General features: G+C 52.7%; 1 protein-coding gene across 3 annotated transcripts in view; it reads left to right on the top strand.

The window, feature by feature from the left end:
* The window catches only part of Kcnip3 (potassium voltage-gated channel interacting protein 3), a 72,560-nt gene that overhangs the window by 10,924 nt on the left and 45,543 nt on the right, over positions 1-16,093 (top strand). For all 3 annotated transcript variants that reach the window (XM_052723080.1, XM_052723079.1, XM_052723082.1), the window contains exon 2: positions 8-173. In XM_052723080.1, coding sequence (XP_052579040.1) covers positions 8-173 — 166 coding nt within the window. The remainder of the gene's footprint in view (positions 1-7; positions 174-16,093) is intronic.

Below are 16,093 nucleotides of genomic sequence, written 5' to 3'. Positions count from 1 at the left end.
TCTGCAGGAAGCAATGAAGGCGTCAGATGGCAGCCTCCTTGGAGACCCCGGGCGCATACCGCTGAGCAAAAAGGAAGGCATCACGTGGCAGAGGCCACGGTTCACCCGCCAGGCCCTGATGCGTTGCTGCTTAATCAAGTGGATCCTGTCCAGTGCTGCCCCACAAGGCTCAGGTAGGACAAGCATGACAGGTCCAGAGAGAGAGGGTATATAGATCGCTCTGAGTTCCGTCCTTCCTGAGGCTGCAGAGGCCACCTTGGACCGTACCGCCTCCACCTCTGTTGGGAAATCTTGTCTCTGTCCATTCAAACCCTCTTCTCACCGATGCCTTGTTCCGCACAGAACTGAGCTCTAGTGCAGGACTGTAGTGCGGAACCACAGCACATGGAGACTGAAGGCTGGGATCATACACAGGTTTTCCACAGAGTGGCTGGGATATGGAGGCAGGCTGGAGGCTATGAAGCCAGGCTCTGCCTCACCCAGCACTCACCTGTGGAGCTGGCTTGAACATCTCACACGTCCTTTCTAAGTTCTCTATCTGTGGGTGGCTCTGGACCCACCCACAGGGCAGAGTTGTAAAATACCTTAATCTAGTTGTTTCTGGTTCTTGCCCCATGTACCCAGAAACTGCAGTTGGCATTCTGGAGTGTTCATGGTATGGGGATGGGGTTGGCAGCAAGAACTGTGCTGTGCTTATTCACGGCTATTTGGGGTATTTGCCAGGAGTGATAGTACAGAAAATGGAGAGACAACCTCACAGAGCCTCTGCAGTCTCTTATACATATACACTCACACCTTTGCACACATGAGTGTGCATACACAAACGTGTACATGCAAGTGGAAGTGCAGCCCCATACCAGCATGCCAGGATCAGTTGCAAGGTCCCTCCTCATTCCACATATGTTTTTGATGGCACAGATGCATGTGTGAGAGTCTGTCACTGGGACAAGGTGCGTGCTTGGCCAAGAGACCTGCTTTACGTTTTCTTAAACAACTCAGCTCTCTTGCTGTGTGATTTCCAGGGAGCATCAGTCTCTTTGTCAGACAATGGGCACAGTCCGTGTTCCTAGCCTCGCAGGTTGGATGGTGCTCATGAGTAGAAGGGAGGTAGCAAGCACAGTGACCTGCACATGCATCTGCATGGGGGAACAGGGCTGCTGCGTCCCAAGACTCCATCTTTATCTGCAAAGCCCACCCCAAGTTGCTCTTTGCTCTATTCCATTCCACAAGAGCCTTTGTGTGCTTCTCTGTCACTCTTAGCTGACGTTTGTCCCTGAACCTTTCCCACAGAAGGCACTAGAACATGTGGGGAGACTTCATGCCCCCTCCCTTAGCTGTTTTGTGGACCCACAGGCAGCAGAATGTGTTGAGTCTACCCTCACAGTGCTGTGTGATTTGCACTGGGGTGAAGTATTTCCCATCCTCCACCACAGTGGGCACCACCACAGTGTGGCACTCTTGTGTGGCCTCTGAGTGTGTCCAAGGGACTCAGCTCTCCCCTAGATGGCTCATCTTTCTGTCCCCTTCAAACTCAGAGTCCCCCCAGTATCTGTCATCCTGAGTGACAGCTAGAATCAAGGGCTTGCTGGTGCCCTCTGTTTTCCTTCATGATGCCCACTTCGACCCGCAGACCTGTTACTGGGCAGCAGCGGTTCTGGATGGGGCGACACACCATCCAGATGTGCACACACCATCCAGATGTGCACACACCATCTGTGATGGCAATGCATGATGAGTTGGGTGGAGAAGTCAGAAAGCAAGCAGGGTGTGTTCATGGTCACCACAGGATGGGAACAGCCACTCCAAGGGCAGGGTGGCTTCTTTTTTTTTTTAAGATTTTTTTTATTTAGTCCCATATGTAATTTCTAGTTTTGGGTCCTTTGTTTTTTGTTTGTTGTTTGTTTGTTTTGTTTTTGTTTTGTTTTTTGAGACAGAGTTTCTCTGTGTAGTTTTGGCGCCTGTCCTGGAACTCACTCTGTAGCCCAGGCTGGCCTCGAACTCACAGAGATCCACCTGGCTTTGCCTCCTGAGTGCTGGGATTAAAGGTGTGCGCCACCTCCCAGCTCAGGGTGGCTTCTTAAAGGGCAGGGCCTTTTCCCAATCACTCCCTTCAAAGGTACTCAGTAGAGGGTAGGGCCAGGACAGCATGGACCAGTCTAGCCCAGCCTGTGTTTACATGGATGGGCATGTTTATCAGAAGTTGCTAGGCACTGAGAGGCGAGATGATGGACGGGAAGCAAGCCACAGGAAGCAGGTCCTGCAGCCCATCTCTTGCTTCATTTTACTAGGAGTCCACAGGTACTAAAAGAGATGAAACGGCTCACGGGGTTCTCCAGAGATTGGAACAGGGATACCACAGACTGAGGAACAGACCCCGTAGGCCCTGCCTCCCTTGGGCGGGCCTCAGTCACTCACTAAACACATCTGTCTGCGTCCCTTGAGGAGGACGCCATTGGTGTGTCCACACTGGAGGTTTTACGTGCACGTGAAACGCCGTGCTCTGGTTGATGAGCCGGCTTCTCGGCTCTGGCTGCACAGAACAATAAGCGGCATTCAGGGCATCTCCGTCACATGTCCAGGGAGGCCTGCCACGGTATCCTGAGCATCGGGTGCCTGTGGCAGCCCAGTGGCCCAGACACTGTCCTTGTTGTTGGTTTTTTCCATTCAGCAGTAGGATCAGAAGAACAGATATCTGGGATGGCCGAGAGTGGAGGTCAAGGCCCAGCACAGCGTCCCCAAGATTTGAGTGAGTTGGGACCTAAACACAGAATGGGCAAGACTCAGGGGACCTCAGTGTGGTGGTACAAGGACTGGTCCAGTTATGGCTGTGCCCTGAGGGGGACTGCCCAAGATGGAGTTAGGAGGGGGACAGCAGCAGTGGTCTCTAAGATGCATGGGCCAGAGGGTGGGGTAGGTAGGGCAGGCAGCTTGACCTTCCCACCCAGAAGCACCCATCCCCGCTCCAGAGCCCCAGGGACATCTCCTCAGTGTGCCAGAACTGTGACTCTGGCCTGCTCTGTGGGTGGCCCTTCCTGGCCGGGTGCCTTCTGAGGCATGGTTTCAGGTGTAGCTGATGCCACCCACTGGACAGACCTGCTTCTCAAGTCTGCCTCCCTAGGAGGCCTGTGAGATTTGGGTTTCTTCAGTTATCTGACTTAGAATAAATTCCTTCCCAGAATGGCCTGGGGTCTTGGCCGCCTGAGTTAAGCAGAAGGCAGAGACCCTGGCTCTGGGGAAGGTCACAGCAGCTCTGGAGGAGCAGGGAACCAGTGTGTGATGAAGCTCAGGCCCAGCGGCCAGCATGGGAAATGCCTCCCGTGATGAGGTGATGAGCGGGGCTTGCTTCCCTGCTGCACTACACCGCCATTCACGGAACTGAGGACACACGCGCTCCTACCCCTCCCCTGGAGTGTAGGCCCACAGGCTCATCAGCCATTCAAGTCACAGGGTCAGTTCAGCTTCAAGAGAGGACAGATGGACTCCCTGCTCCTTGAGCGGCAGCACCAAGTGGCCATCTTTAATCCACTCCAGAGTCCCAGAGTTCTCAACAGAGCAAAACAAGCCTTCACTCCTTAGAAGACTACACCAGCTTTGGCCCTGCCCAGGGAGCTACTGTGATCCCCGCCGATGAGTGTCATTGGGATTCCCAGAGAAGCCACTGAGCTGAGACACTATCCTCTCCTTTCTACTCTGTGTAGCTGGCCCATGCACTCTAACTGATAAGAGTATCCCAAAGGAGCCAGGTAACGTCTCAGCCTCTGGGGCAACCGCCCCATGGGTATCTCCCCTTGGGGCTTCTTCCTCCGGAATCTAAATTCTCTTACCCGGAACCCAAAGAATTGGAGACAAGGGAGGTACTGAGTGGGTAGGGTGATTGAAGGACCACCTCCTGGCTTCACCTGGTTCCTGTGCCACCTTCTGGACAGAGAGGTAGATCGTGTTTAGTGCCGTATCCTGTGTACCATCATGCCTGAATCTTGCAGCTGCTTCCAGCCATTCCCAGTCTTTAGTAGGCACCTCTGTTATTCCGACTGTGCCAGGAGTGGAGAGCAGGGCCAATGACAGTGATGTATGCGATCTCTGTGTGTGGTATGCACAGCAGCAGGAGTGCTGGAGGGTCTGTAACCAGGGGCTGGGCAACCTTGTCTACCACCGAGAGACGCAGCTGAGCTTGGCTGCCCCCTGCTGGCTGACTGGGCACATGACACCAGCTGCAGCCACCACGGCTGCCAGGAAGAGGCGGCTCTTCTCTTGAATGCTGAGTAATGTCAGTCAAATGGGATAAATGGTACTTTGTTTATGTGCAGGTGCTGAAGTGGCTATAAGGAGAGGCCACTTGGCCCCTAGGCTGTCAGGCACCTGCCAAGCCCTGGCACCCTCTCAAGAGCATTTAGAAAGGATTCATCCCCCCAAACGGGTCCTTCTCCGACCATGCCCCTTCTACCTCCCTGACACCTGACCCCATGGTTAACCACAGGCCATGATCAATGGCAAACGCTCTCTCAGGCCACCTCTCCTTCCAGGCAGTGCATGAAGCTGCGTGCAAAGCAGCTGTGCACAGCATTCTCCCCACCAGCACGGAAAGATGTCCCTTTCCACTGCCCTTGCCCTGAGGGGCTTCACTGCTTGGTGGCACCTTTCCTGCCCCTCTGCCTGTCAATAACATGTGATTTCCCTCCTTAAACAGTCTAAGAGACTCCTGTGAGAAATCATCAAAGCAGCAGGGGGGCTGGGCTGCCTGCCTACCTGTCCTCTCCACCCCCTGCATAGTCTGCCCTGGCTTGGACCTCACCACATCAGTACACGTGGTGATAAAGAGATGCACACACAACCCACTAGGCCTGGGACTAGAGGTAGATGCCCAGTTCCTGGCGGTTAGCCAGAGCGCACGGCACCCTGGCACCTACAGCCTTCAATACGTCTCTACAACAACCCTATAGCCAGCAACTAGCTGTATGCAAAGGGAAAAAAAATATTGCCAAAGAAACATGTTTTTCTGGAAAACTGAGTGCATGCCATTCTCCTGTTGGGACCTGCATGGACCCCGAGGGTGTCACAACTTGCCTTAGACACAGTTTTTGCAGTTACTGAATATGCTGGGTCAATACACCCAAGGCTAGAACTGCCTGCTGGGCCTGCTGCGAAGCCTTTGTGTGTGCTCAGTCAACAGCTCGGAGCAGCATACACGACCAGGTACACCACAAGTGTCACCAGATACTGCACTTTTTTTTCCCGCCTGGTAGAGTGTGCAACACACAACAGTTCACCTTTCACTTTCCAGGAGGCGACTTGCCTCGCCTGCATCTGTCTGTAGCAGAAACCCTGAGGAACAGCGGCTCCCTTTGAGTTAGGAAGTAACGAAAGTTGGCAAGCTTGGTTCTTCAGCCCTTTCCTGCTCAGTCGCAGTTATGACATCATTCCAGGCAAAGGGAAGGAAACATGGAAGGAGACAGTGCTGCTGCTTGTGTCAGTAAAGTAAAACAAGCGCAGAAAGTTCTAGAAGACTGTTTGCATTCATTGGCCAGAACTAAGCCACACAGACCGCAAGGAACATGGAAGAACTGTTGCTTTCCTGTTCTTCTTTGAGATAGGATCTCAGCTATTCGGTGTTGGCCTCAAACTTGCTGTGTAGTCGGGGATGACCTTGAACTTCTGATCCTCTGGTCTCCAATCCCAGAGTGATGAGATTAAAGGTGTGAGCCACCACATCTATTTTTTTTTTCCGGTGCTGGGGATTGAACCCAGGGCTTCACGCATGCCAGCCAAGCATTCTCCTGACTGCACTACATTCCCAGTCCTAGAAGAGCGGTTTCTTACTGGGCATATTTCTCCTTCTGCAGATCCTGATGTCTATAAGCAAGAGCTGAGAGAAGGCCCGCAGAACTGTCACTCTTGATCACACAGAGCTCTCAGGGCCATTTGGATGACTGGGTGCCTCCTTGGTAGCCAGAGGACCTCAGCAAGCTGTCTGGCATTTACTAGGTGTTCAGTAAAGGGAGTTAGAAGTTCCTGCTCCAGCCACGCTCTCGATTGTCCCCTGTCCTCATCAGAGAGACCACTTCCTCTCTCCATTGTCTTCCTCTCAGACACTCAGCTAGGATGGGAGCCTGGGTGGTAAGTAGACGCCAGGAGTAAAGAGGAGACCAAAGGCTGGGACAGGGTGGCAGCAGACTGCAGAAAAGCCCTGGGCCTGTGAGATTCACACCCTAAGCTGCGAGTCACACTGGTGCCACCTCCTCCTAAGGTGCCAGAGCAGATGCCCACCCCCAGCCAGGCTTTCTGCAGCTGCTGACACTCTCATCTGGGGACCAGTGAGCTCCTGGGTCCTGGGGACTGAAGGGATAAGCTCAGGTACCACTCAGGCTCAGGCTCAGGGAGCCATAGTAGATCCTGGGCGAGGGCTGAAAGGCTGTTAGTCTAGGGCGCTTTGCTGGGAGCAGGAGACAGCAAGAGAGGCCAAGAGATAGGCTAAGACCAAGAGAGACATTAAAAGACTGAAAGAGAGACAAGCTAGAAGTGGGGGGGGCTCCTCCCAAAAGAAGGGTGCTGAGCCGAGAGTTGGGAGAGGCAAGGAGAAACAGGACCCGGGCAGCGCCATGTCGGGGTGTGGTGAGGGCTGCTCCCCGAGACTGCAGGAGTGTCAGCATGGCTGTAAGAAGCACCTGGGTGACATCATCAGTTTCTTCTTCCGCTTCATCTCCGGGAACCTGGCTCGAGGTGAGGGTTGCCTTGCTGGGACAGGGATCCCAGGTGCCGGAAGATGCCATTGGGGGGGGGGGGGGGCTGGGGACTATGGCCCCTCCTCTAGGGGCAGTGATAAAAGGACTGGGGGTGTGGAAGCAGGATCAGTCTCTGAGCCTTGGACATCCACATAGCGACCCCTGCCCCTCAGAGGGCCAAGCCAAGGCTCTCGGACTCATAAGTCTGGAGAGAGACGGGCTGGCTGGGGACGATTCTTATCTTCCTAGTGGGTACAAACCCAAGCCTGCCTAACTGCTCTGGAGAGCCCTCCCTGCCTTACACAAGAAGGCTCCCCGACCCTGAATGCTCCTCAGCTCCCTTCCTCCCTGAGGACTCCTCTCCCATCAGAGACAATATGGACCTGTCATGCAGAGGGGAGCGAGGAGAAGAAAGGGAGCCAGTGTGTGAGACTGTGTAGAGAAGCTATGTATCAATGATAGCCTTCTTCAACCCCTCAGAAGCCCACTCATCTGGAAGCCTTGGCAGGAGGCAAGGGGATCCTTTCGGCCTATGTCCTAGATCCGGCCTGGGGGTGGGGGAGGTTTCAGAGTAGGGCACAGCTATGTGGCTTTCTCTGCTTCTCATCCAGGCTTGGCAGGGCCTGCTGGCTGGCAGTGGGCACTTCCAGACCCAGAAGGGGAGGGAATCCTTCAGATGGGGACCTGAGAAATGAAGTATTGAGAGCTTCAAACCTTGAAGCTCAGGACCCCCCTAGGCTCTTTTGTCCTATCCCGTTATTGGAAGAAAAGGACCTAGGCTAAAGTAGTCACATGGCTCCCCAAAGAGACTTATTATTAAATCCATCAAACGAAGATGAGCCCTCCTAGGCATGTGACACACAAAGCAGCCTTCTGCTTCAGGGAGATGTCAGCGGCCCAGAGGGGCGACATGCTAGCAGTGAGCAGCCAGACTGGAGCAATCGACCTCACTCTCTGGGGTGGACCCTGTCGCCTGCCTGTCTTCTCTCCTGCCCAGTCCAGGGCACCTACATGAGAGCCCAGCACACCCAAGCTCTGTCAGGTTAACAAATAGCATTTTATTGTTGCCGTGTGTGCACACACAGTCTTGCGGCTTGTGCATAAGGATCAGAGGACAACTCTGTGGAGTCAGCTCCCTCCTTCCACTTTAACCTGGGTCCGGAGATAGAACTCAGGAAGCCAGACTCATGTGGCTAGGCCTTTACCTATAGAGATACCCCCACCCCCCAACCTCGCCCCCGCCCACAAAGAAAGTTTTAAGAACAAAGGCAGGAAATGCAGTAGCTTTGCCCATCCCCCAATCTATGGGACAATGATGGCTTAGAACACCAGAACAACGAGAAATGGAAGGACAGAAGTCCGCCACCATCAAGGGGTCCAGAGGGAGGTCAGAGTCTGGGCTGGTGTAGGCAGCTCCGCGGGGGCCGGGAGGCAGACCTAAGAGTCCAGGGTTAGCAAGCCTTCTAGATTTTTCAGAAGAAAGGGAATCTTTCGATGTCTTGTCATCTGGTGGCTTTTCCTCTCCAGAAGGTCTGTTGAGAGGAGGGTGGAATTAAAGATGGCAAGACCAGACTAGCCCCAGGAGAGAATCCAGGGAGCCAGGACCGGGATTGAGGGATACAATGGAAGCCACCAAGACACTGGCCATGACCCTGCTTCAGGACCTCGCTGCTCCTGCTGTCTAGGGACTTTGAGCTCTTGCCTGACTACACTTGGTTAGCCCCTCATCGGACGTGTGTGTGTGTGTGTGTGTGTGTGTGTGTGTGTGTGTGTGTGTCCAGAATGCATACAGTAATGCCTGCCCTATGGGAGAAGGAGGTGACCAGCTCCCTTGCCAATAGACAAGCATCTGTATGGCCTGGTAACTGGTGGTTTCGTACATTTCAATACACCAGAAGGCTCCTGGGTCCTCTCTTGTTCTCTCCTCTAGAAGTCTGTCTGTCTGTCCTTCCCTCTTTTCTTAGTGAGAGTGCAAAGTCTTATATGTTGCAAGCCGCAAAAATATATGAAGTAGGACTTCAGCTGATTATGAAAAGCTAATACCTGGAAGAAGCCAAGGGCCTTCCAGAGGTCAAGCTGAGGCTCAAGGAGTCTTGGTGATATTGGCTTTTGATCATCAGCCATTTCCTACTAAGAATTTCTCGTGTGCTATTGTAGCTTTTCCATCATTCATTGGGCACCATTTCCCCTGTACTAAAGGAATATTTAGATAACCTTCTGCGCAGTAACGCAGCCAAGATTCCTAATTTCAGGTCTTTTCGTCATTATCGTCTTAGCAGCATCCAGCCAGGTCCATCCTCAGACGGATGAAAGTATCTTATCAGAGATACCTCTACACTCTCTAAGAACAGACGTAAACATCCAGACTCTGTTTGAGAAGGCCTGGTGAATGTGCTAATTAAGCTTAACCTTCTCCCTTTCAAAAGTCTTATCTCTAATTTTAGATCTACCTTTAATAACTATTAACCCAGAACTGAAGGGTTCTACTTACAGGTACATCAAGCTGACCCAGGCTGCCCAGCCACCGAGTGCACTCCCTGGCCCTGCCAGAAAGCAGTAGCCAAGGTAGCTTGGACAGATAAGGGGCCAAAGGAAAACAAGGCAGTTGGGGTTTTTTGTTGTTGTTGGTGGTGGTTGTTTGTTTGTTTTGGGGGGCGTTTCGAGACAGGGTTTCTCTGTGTAGTTTTGGTGCCTGTCCTTGATCTCACTCTATAGACCAGGCTGGCCTCGAACTCACAGAGATCCGCCTGGCTCTGCCTCCCGAGTGCTGGGATTAAAGGCGTGCGCCACCACCACCAGCAATAAGACAGTTTTATTTTCACTCGTCACTGACAGACTCCTAACACTTTAACTACGTCTAAGAATATAGTTGAGCACATAAAATCCCTTGCTCAGATATTAACCGAATTTAGCCCTCAGTTGATTCTATTCCCCATTAGTCACTTCCCTTTTGGGTTGCAGATGATGGCTGGCATTACTGCTCTTTTGTGTGTAACTCATTGCCACCTCCTCTTGACCCTTAGGGAATTCAAGCCTGGTGACCTTGCCTTAGCCAGAGCATTGCTATTGCATGGGTATGTAACTGTAAATCTCAGAGATTTTGGGGGCAGTGAACGAGAAGAAAAAGGAGAATGGAAGAACTAGATGGGTAAGAACTGGAGAGGAACGAACTGAGATGGGGAAGAACAGTGAAGGGCTAGAAGAGAGAACTAGAGGAACAAGATGGAAGATGAGGAAGAGCCAGATGGGGAAGAACAAGATGAGAGAGAGGAGATGAGAGAGGAGCTGATATGGGAAAGAACTAGATGGATGAGAGCCTAGATGGGGCAGAACTAAGATGAAGGAATTAAGATAGAACTTAGAGGGGATGGCAGATAAATATAGAGAGAAATCGGGCAAGAAAGAGGCTAGGTATGAGAGCAGAACTGAAGCTGTGTAGATAGAATTTTATCCCAGACCAATGCCATCAATCCGTCTCTAGAGGCATCTGTGGTGCCCTGTGGTCCTGCCTTCCAGGTGTTGAGCTGCTCCCTCTCCAAGTCATGTTTAGAGGAGTGGGAAAAACTTGGAAGATGGATCCTGACTTTCTTCCCCTAGGTACACAAGGGCTCTGTAGCACATACCCTCTGGCTCGAGAGTGGTGGCAGGTATCCAGGTCATACCCATGAAAGCCAGGGTAGCCACAGCCATTGCCTTGACCCTGCTCCAGGTGTGGGTCAGATCCCTCACCATGATCTCACATCCCAAATTCCAGGGGACCCACTCAGGTCACTGAAGGTGGGGGAGAAAACAGCGCGTCCTTTCCCAAGATACTCTTCTAGACTGTAAGGAGGTCCCAGAGCAGTGTGGGACCTATAGAGTCATACCTCTTGTGTTGTCCTTTGAAAAGTCCCAGTTCACAAAGGCTAAGACGCAAAGAGCCCAGAGAGTGAGAGATTAACACTGTGAATCCCCCACCCATCCCAGAGCCCCTCAAGACAAGGTGGGTGTAGGGCAGAGGCCAGGAAGGGCTGCCAGCTTAAAGCAGCAGAGACCATCCCTGCCCCTGTCACAAAGCCCATCTGGCTTGATTTATCCAAGTATCATTTTGATGTACTAAAAATATTCTCCTACAAATAGACACAAGCATATACCCAGGTTCCATTGAATTCCTAAATGTGGCTGCCAGCCGGATGACAAAGCTAATTCAAATCAGTAAGAAACCCAGGGAGGTGGGAGAGCTTCAGACACACAGAGCCCAAGCAAGACGGCTCAGTTATACACACGTGATGGGAAACAGAAGACCAGAGGCAGTGAGCGGCCATCCACGAGGGTACCTTCTCTGTCAGTGAAAAGAGGGGGCTTCTTAGACATGCCCATCTGTGTACCAGTCACAGCATCATTCAGCTTTCCCTGGTGAGTCAGGTGATGCTGAAGGCAGGGTTGCTGCTCTGGCAGGTCAGCTTAGCCTTTATTTCCACGGTTTATGAACACAGCCCCATCTGCCAGGCCAAGCTCCAGCCTCTCACATAAGTTTCTTCATCTGAAGGATGAAATGGATATAAGTTGAGGTCATTGGGATGGTTGTGTCAGGTGTGGGAAAGGAGCCACTCCTGGGTGGCTTTCTGCCTGTATCTTGTCGTTGGGTGGGCTCCTGGCCTAGCTCTGTTCTGTACTGATGTTGGACATTGAGCAGGCCCCTCAGTTGACTCATCCATCACGTGGACACACTAGCATGCTCTTTGGGACCCCACCAGCATCTGTAAAGGACCACAGCAGTGGCTGGGCGGGCAGTCCTAGGACCTGACTTTGTGGCCCCGAGCTGAGGTTTCTTCCTTTCTGTATGTCAGTCAAGTTAGTTCCCTTGTCTGCAACCAGGAATATGGAGGATGACTTTCCAAAGTCAACCAGTTGTGACTTCTCCGCATTCTGCTTGCCCGGGCACAAGGCCTGTGTGTGTATGTGTGTGGTTTTTTGTTTGTTTTTTTTTTTTTTTTGGCAGGGGTGGGGAGGGGTGGGGGGAGGGGAGGGTTCTGGGTGTGTTATAGCTTCCAGACCCTCACTGGAAGGCTGCCCTCCCACCTCTCACCTCTTGGTAGCCCTGCCCCTGGCCACTGCTGTCTGAGTTCTGGAAGCTCCTGTGTTTCATCATCGCTCTGCAGCCCTGCTAGAACTCTCTCCCAGGCTCTTTCTAGTGAGGTGGAGCCCAAAGCCTTCCATGAGCAGTACGGCCATCTTTCTTCAGAGAGAGGTGGTTTTCAGGCTGATAAGGCTGCAATGGTTAGGGATCCTTCCTGCTCCAACCTCTGCCCACTCTGCCTCCGCCCTCTGTGTGTCCAGTTAAATGGAAAGAATGGGAAGGGCGTGCTGGAGCAGACTGACGAGATGGGCGGGGATCCTCTACAAAGATGTGTTGGGCATCATCACCACTTTCTCAGCCCGACTCCTCCGTGGCGTGTATGGGTCTAAGCGGCCCAGGTCTCTCTGCCTACAAGGTGAAAGGCTTTGAGGATTCTTTTATATAATAGGAAAGGGAGACAGGAACAACTTTCAATTGTTCCAGAATGGAAAAGAACATATTTGGGGCTGCTCTGGGAAACGGTAGGAGCACTGTGGCAGAGAGGTGGCTGTAATTACTGTTCCTAGGCGGATGCTAATGGACAGGGGAGCCTGGGTCCAGTTAGCCTGGACACCTCTCAGGAAAGTGCTCCCAAGCCCTTACATCCCCCGCCCCCCCCCCCCCCGCCCCCACCACCACCACCACCACGCACAACTCCTGCCCAAGCTCACTTGATAGGCATTCCTCCATCTGTCCACCAGGGGGCAGCAGAGGCCGAGGCAGCAGGCAGGTTTAACCTTCGAAGACAGGTCTTACTGTTAATTTCTCCAGACACATCCACTTCACACCTTAGGGGATTAAAGGCCCAGGACCTGGCATTTCTGGGCTTCCAGCTCTCTTTCAGGCTGCATCCTGGCTCCCAATTCCCTGAACTGAGCCAAGAACAGACCAAGTGCCTCCTCCAGTTGGTCATCCACCCACCCCTAGTTATCCATGAAATCTCTGCTAGGACTCTGTGTTCCTTGGAATGGCAGTGGCCTCATCCTGCGACACTCCAGAGGCTTCAGTGGGTGGGTGGGTCCTAGGATGTTGCCTTCAAAGCCTCCTTTTGTGGTTCTCCCCATTCCAGTGTGAATACGTGGGCAGGCTCAGGTGACAGAGAGGGAATGGAGCTGAAAGTGTCGGGGAGGGGCACAGGAAAATCTACATTTACAAATCCTTCCCTGGATGCACAGACCAGGGCTCCTGACCTCCAGCCCCTATACCAAGGGGTCGCTGAAGTGAAATGTGGAGACAGGAACAGGACTGTCCTTCAGTAGTGAACTAAATACGTTCCCTTCCCAAGGCCCGGCTCTTGCTCTCTTTAGAAATAATGTGGAAGACAGTGAGTAACTGGGTTTTTTTTTTAATTTATTTTTTTGAGACAGTATCTCTCTATTATGTATCTCTGCCTGTCCTGGAACTCACTATTTAGACCAGGCTGGCCTCGAACTCACAGAGATCCACTTGCCTCTGCCTCCCGAGTACTGGCATGCAGCACACACCAGGTTCAAAAAAACAGTTTTAATGACTTCACATCTCAGACAAAGGAGGCACTTTTATGGACTTTTCCAGCATGGAAGGAAATGATGAAGAGCTTTCTGAAAGCCCAGAGACCACAGCTCAAGCCCCTTGCCTGGTTAAGGCTGGTTCAGGAGATTGAAGAGAGCTCCAGGAACTGATTCAGCGACAGGCAACAGCTGGGGCAAGATGGGGGAGGTTCCCGGCCAGGCGCTGCAGAAGACAAGCCGAGCCTCTGCAGAGCTCAAGGCATTTCTAGGCTGGTGACAGTCATAGCCCCTCCCCCATGGTCACCACATGCCCACCCCATCCCTGCCCCAAAAAGACAGAGTGAGGACCCAGGCCTAAGCAGTGACCAGAATCGTGGCAGAGATCCACTGGAACTCCGCCAGGATGGACAGAAGGTAGCTGCAGATGTACTGGTAGGTTCAGCAGGGGCGAAAGCCCGTGAACATGCCACACAGCCTCTAACTTTCAAGAAGGGCCCAGTGACAGGATGAATGTGCAGGAACCAGGGCACCAGCCAATAGCAGCCTGAGGTCTGTCTAAGAGCACGGGAAGATCTCAGGCCAAGGGGTGAGTTAGGGACCCAAGAAGCCATTGTCTTCTGCTCCCAACACAGAGGAAGATCCCTGGCTCCGAAACACCTCTCCTGGCTGGAGAGAGGGGCTGACCAAGGTGAAAAGACTGAGCTGAGTGCTTGCTCTGGGCCAAGAAGACACTGGTGCCACACCCATGCCACCAGCCACCACTACTGCCACCGTCCATGGGGAGAGCTTTAGGCTTAGAGAGGAAATTGTTGATCCATCCATTCACTCATCCATCTGTCCGTCCATCCATCCTTCCATGCACACACCCATGCATCTGTCAGTTCATCCATCCACCTGCTCGTCTGTCTTTGAAACCACGTGTCCACCCATCTGTCTATCCACACATTTGCCTATCCACGTATCCACTCATCCATCAATCCACCCACCCACCCACTCACTACGTATTTGGGTAGCATCTACACAAAAGCCTGGCACAGAGGAGGGCTTGAGGCTGGTTAAGAAAAACAAAGGGGCCAGGGAAGCCTTTCCTTGGCTAGTTTTCACCAGACAGGTTACTTTCTCACCCCAAAATACGTGTGGTTGGGGAATTTGCTGCCACCTGTGCTGGACAGAGGCCCCCCACCCCCACCCTTTGTAACTCCCTTGGAAGAGGAAGGCAGAGGTGTTGACTTAGGTACAGTTTATTCCTTGGCCCTCTGTGGGGATCTTAAGTCCCTATTCATTGCCCTTTGCAAGCTTTGTTGATACAGGGGAAATGCCCAATGACAGCCGACTCCATCCACCCTTCCCAACTCCCCGGACCTTTGTCTCAGCCCTGCAGCACCATGAGATGTGAGATGCCTGAGGTTGTGTATATGTACGGGAAAACCAAGGACAGTGCTCTTTCCTCTGAACAGCTCTCTCAGTCTTGGTGTCACAGCTTGTGGAATCCAAGGGGTGCAAGTAAAAAGCTAGGGGCTCCATCTCAGCACTTAGTGGGGGAGGTGAGTGTACAGTGGATGGCTGAGCTGTTTCTAAACACGGATCTCACAAGGAAACTGGTTGAGGTGAGTCTGTGGGGAGACTGGAAGGCATGGTGGGCAGACTTAGCAGTGTGTGTGTGTCTGTGTGTGTGTGTCTGTGTGTGTGTGTGTCTGTGTGTCTGTGTGTGTCTGTGTGTGTGTATGCACGAGGACTGTGATATGTGCAAGTGCACTAGAACACACACACTCACACACACACACTCATGCTCACGCTCATCACTTTCACAGGTTTGGTGATACATGTGCCTGTGACCAGGTGCTGCTGTGACAGCATTGTCAGCCATGATGGAAGGGTCCTTGGAGATCTGCTGCCCGACACAGGACCAACCTGGCCTGTATGGGCCCCTTAGTACCAGGAGTCAGGGGTGGCTGTGGGGCAGCACCTTGCAGGCACAAATGGAGGTCGGGCTCCCTTTCTGCCCAGTCTTTAGATGGCCCCTCAGGCATGTGGACTAGAGAAGGGTTACCTCTGAGGGGAAAAAGAAGGGCAGCTCAGAGGAGGGTTGAAGGGTAGGGAATGGATGGTCCTGGGGTTAGCCCAAGGGTTCCTAGAGAGGATTGGAGAGTTCTAGAACCCTGTGTCCAGGTGACCGGAGCGAGCAGTTTCATCCCTCAGCCTCTGTTTCCTCGTCTTTGGGAGGGGGGGCTGTGAAGGCGCAAACTCCCTGGCTGCTGGGAGGATTAAGATGTAACAGTCAGCCAGGGTACTCGGCACATGTCCGAGTTTGCTTTTCTGTTCCTGTGATAAAACATTCTAACCAGCCTTCCCCCTGGGACAGGGTTTACTTGGCATACACTTCCAGGTCACACTCTATCATGGAGGGAAGTCAGGACAGGAACTCAAGCAGGAGCTGTGGAGAAACACTGACTAGCTCACTGGGTTGCCAGCTGTCTCCCACAGCCCAGGCCCACCTGCCTAGGGATGGTGCTGTCCACAGTGGGCTGGGGCCTCCCACATCATTATCGATCAAGACAGCCTCTCTCAGACACAGCCACAAGCCTCTCTGAGGAAAACAGTTCTTCAGTTGAGGTTCCCTCTTATCAGCTGACTGTGTCGTGTTAGCAATAAAAAACGAATAACTGGATCTGCTCACTGTAGGCATCCAGTAAACGCCACAGCTCCTGGGTCAAGGCTGAGCCTCAGGGCAGCCCACACATGTCAGCTCATACCTAGGGGCTCTGAGTCAGAGGACCCCTCTACAG

The sequence above is a fragment of the Peromyscus californicus genome, unplaced genomic scaffold (assembly GCF_007827085.1).
Source record: "Peromyscus californicus insignis strain IS unplaced genomic scaffold, ASM782708v3 Scaffold_7__1_contigs__length_154581171, whole genome shotgun sequence".
NCBI classification, from domain to species: domain Eukaryota; kingdom Metazoa; phylum Chordata; class Mammalia; order Rodentia; family Cricetidae; genus Peromyscus; species Peromyscus californicus.
Note: the sequence above shows the minus strand (reverse complement) of the source record. Positions and strands in the feature narration are given on the sequence as shown.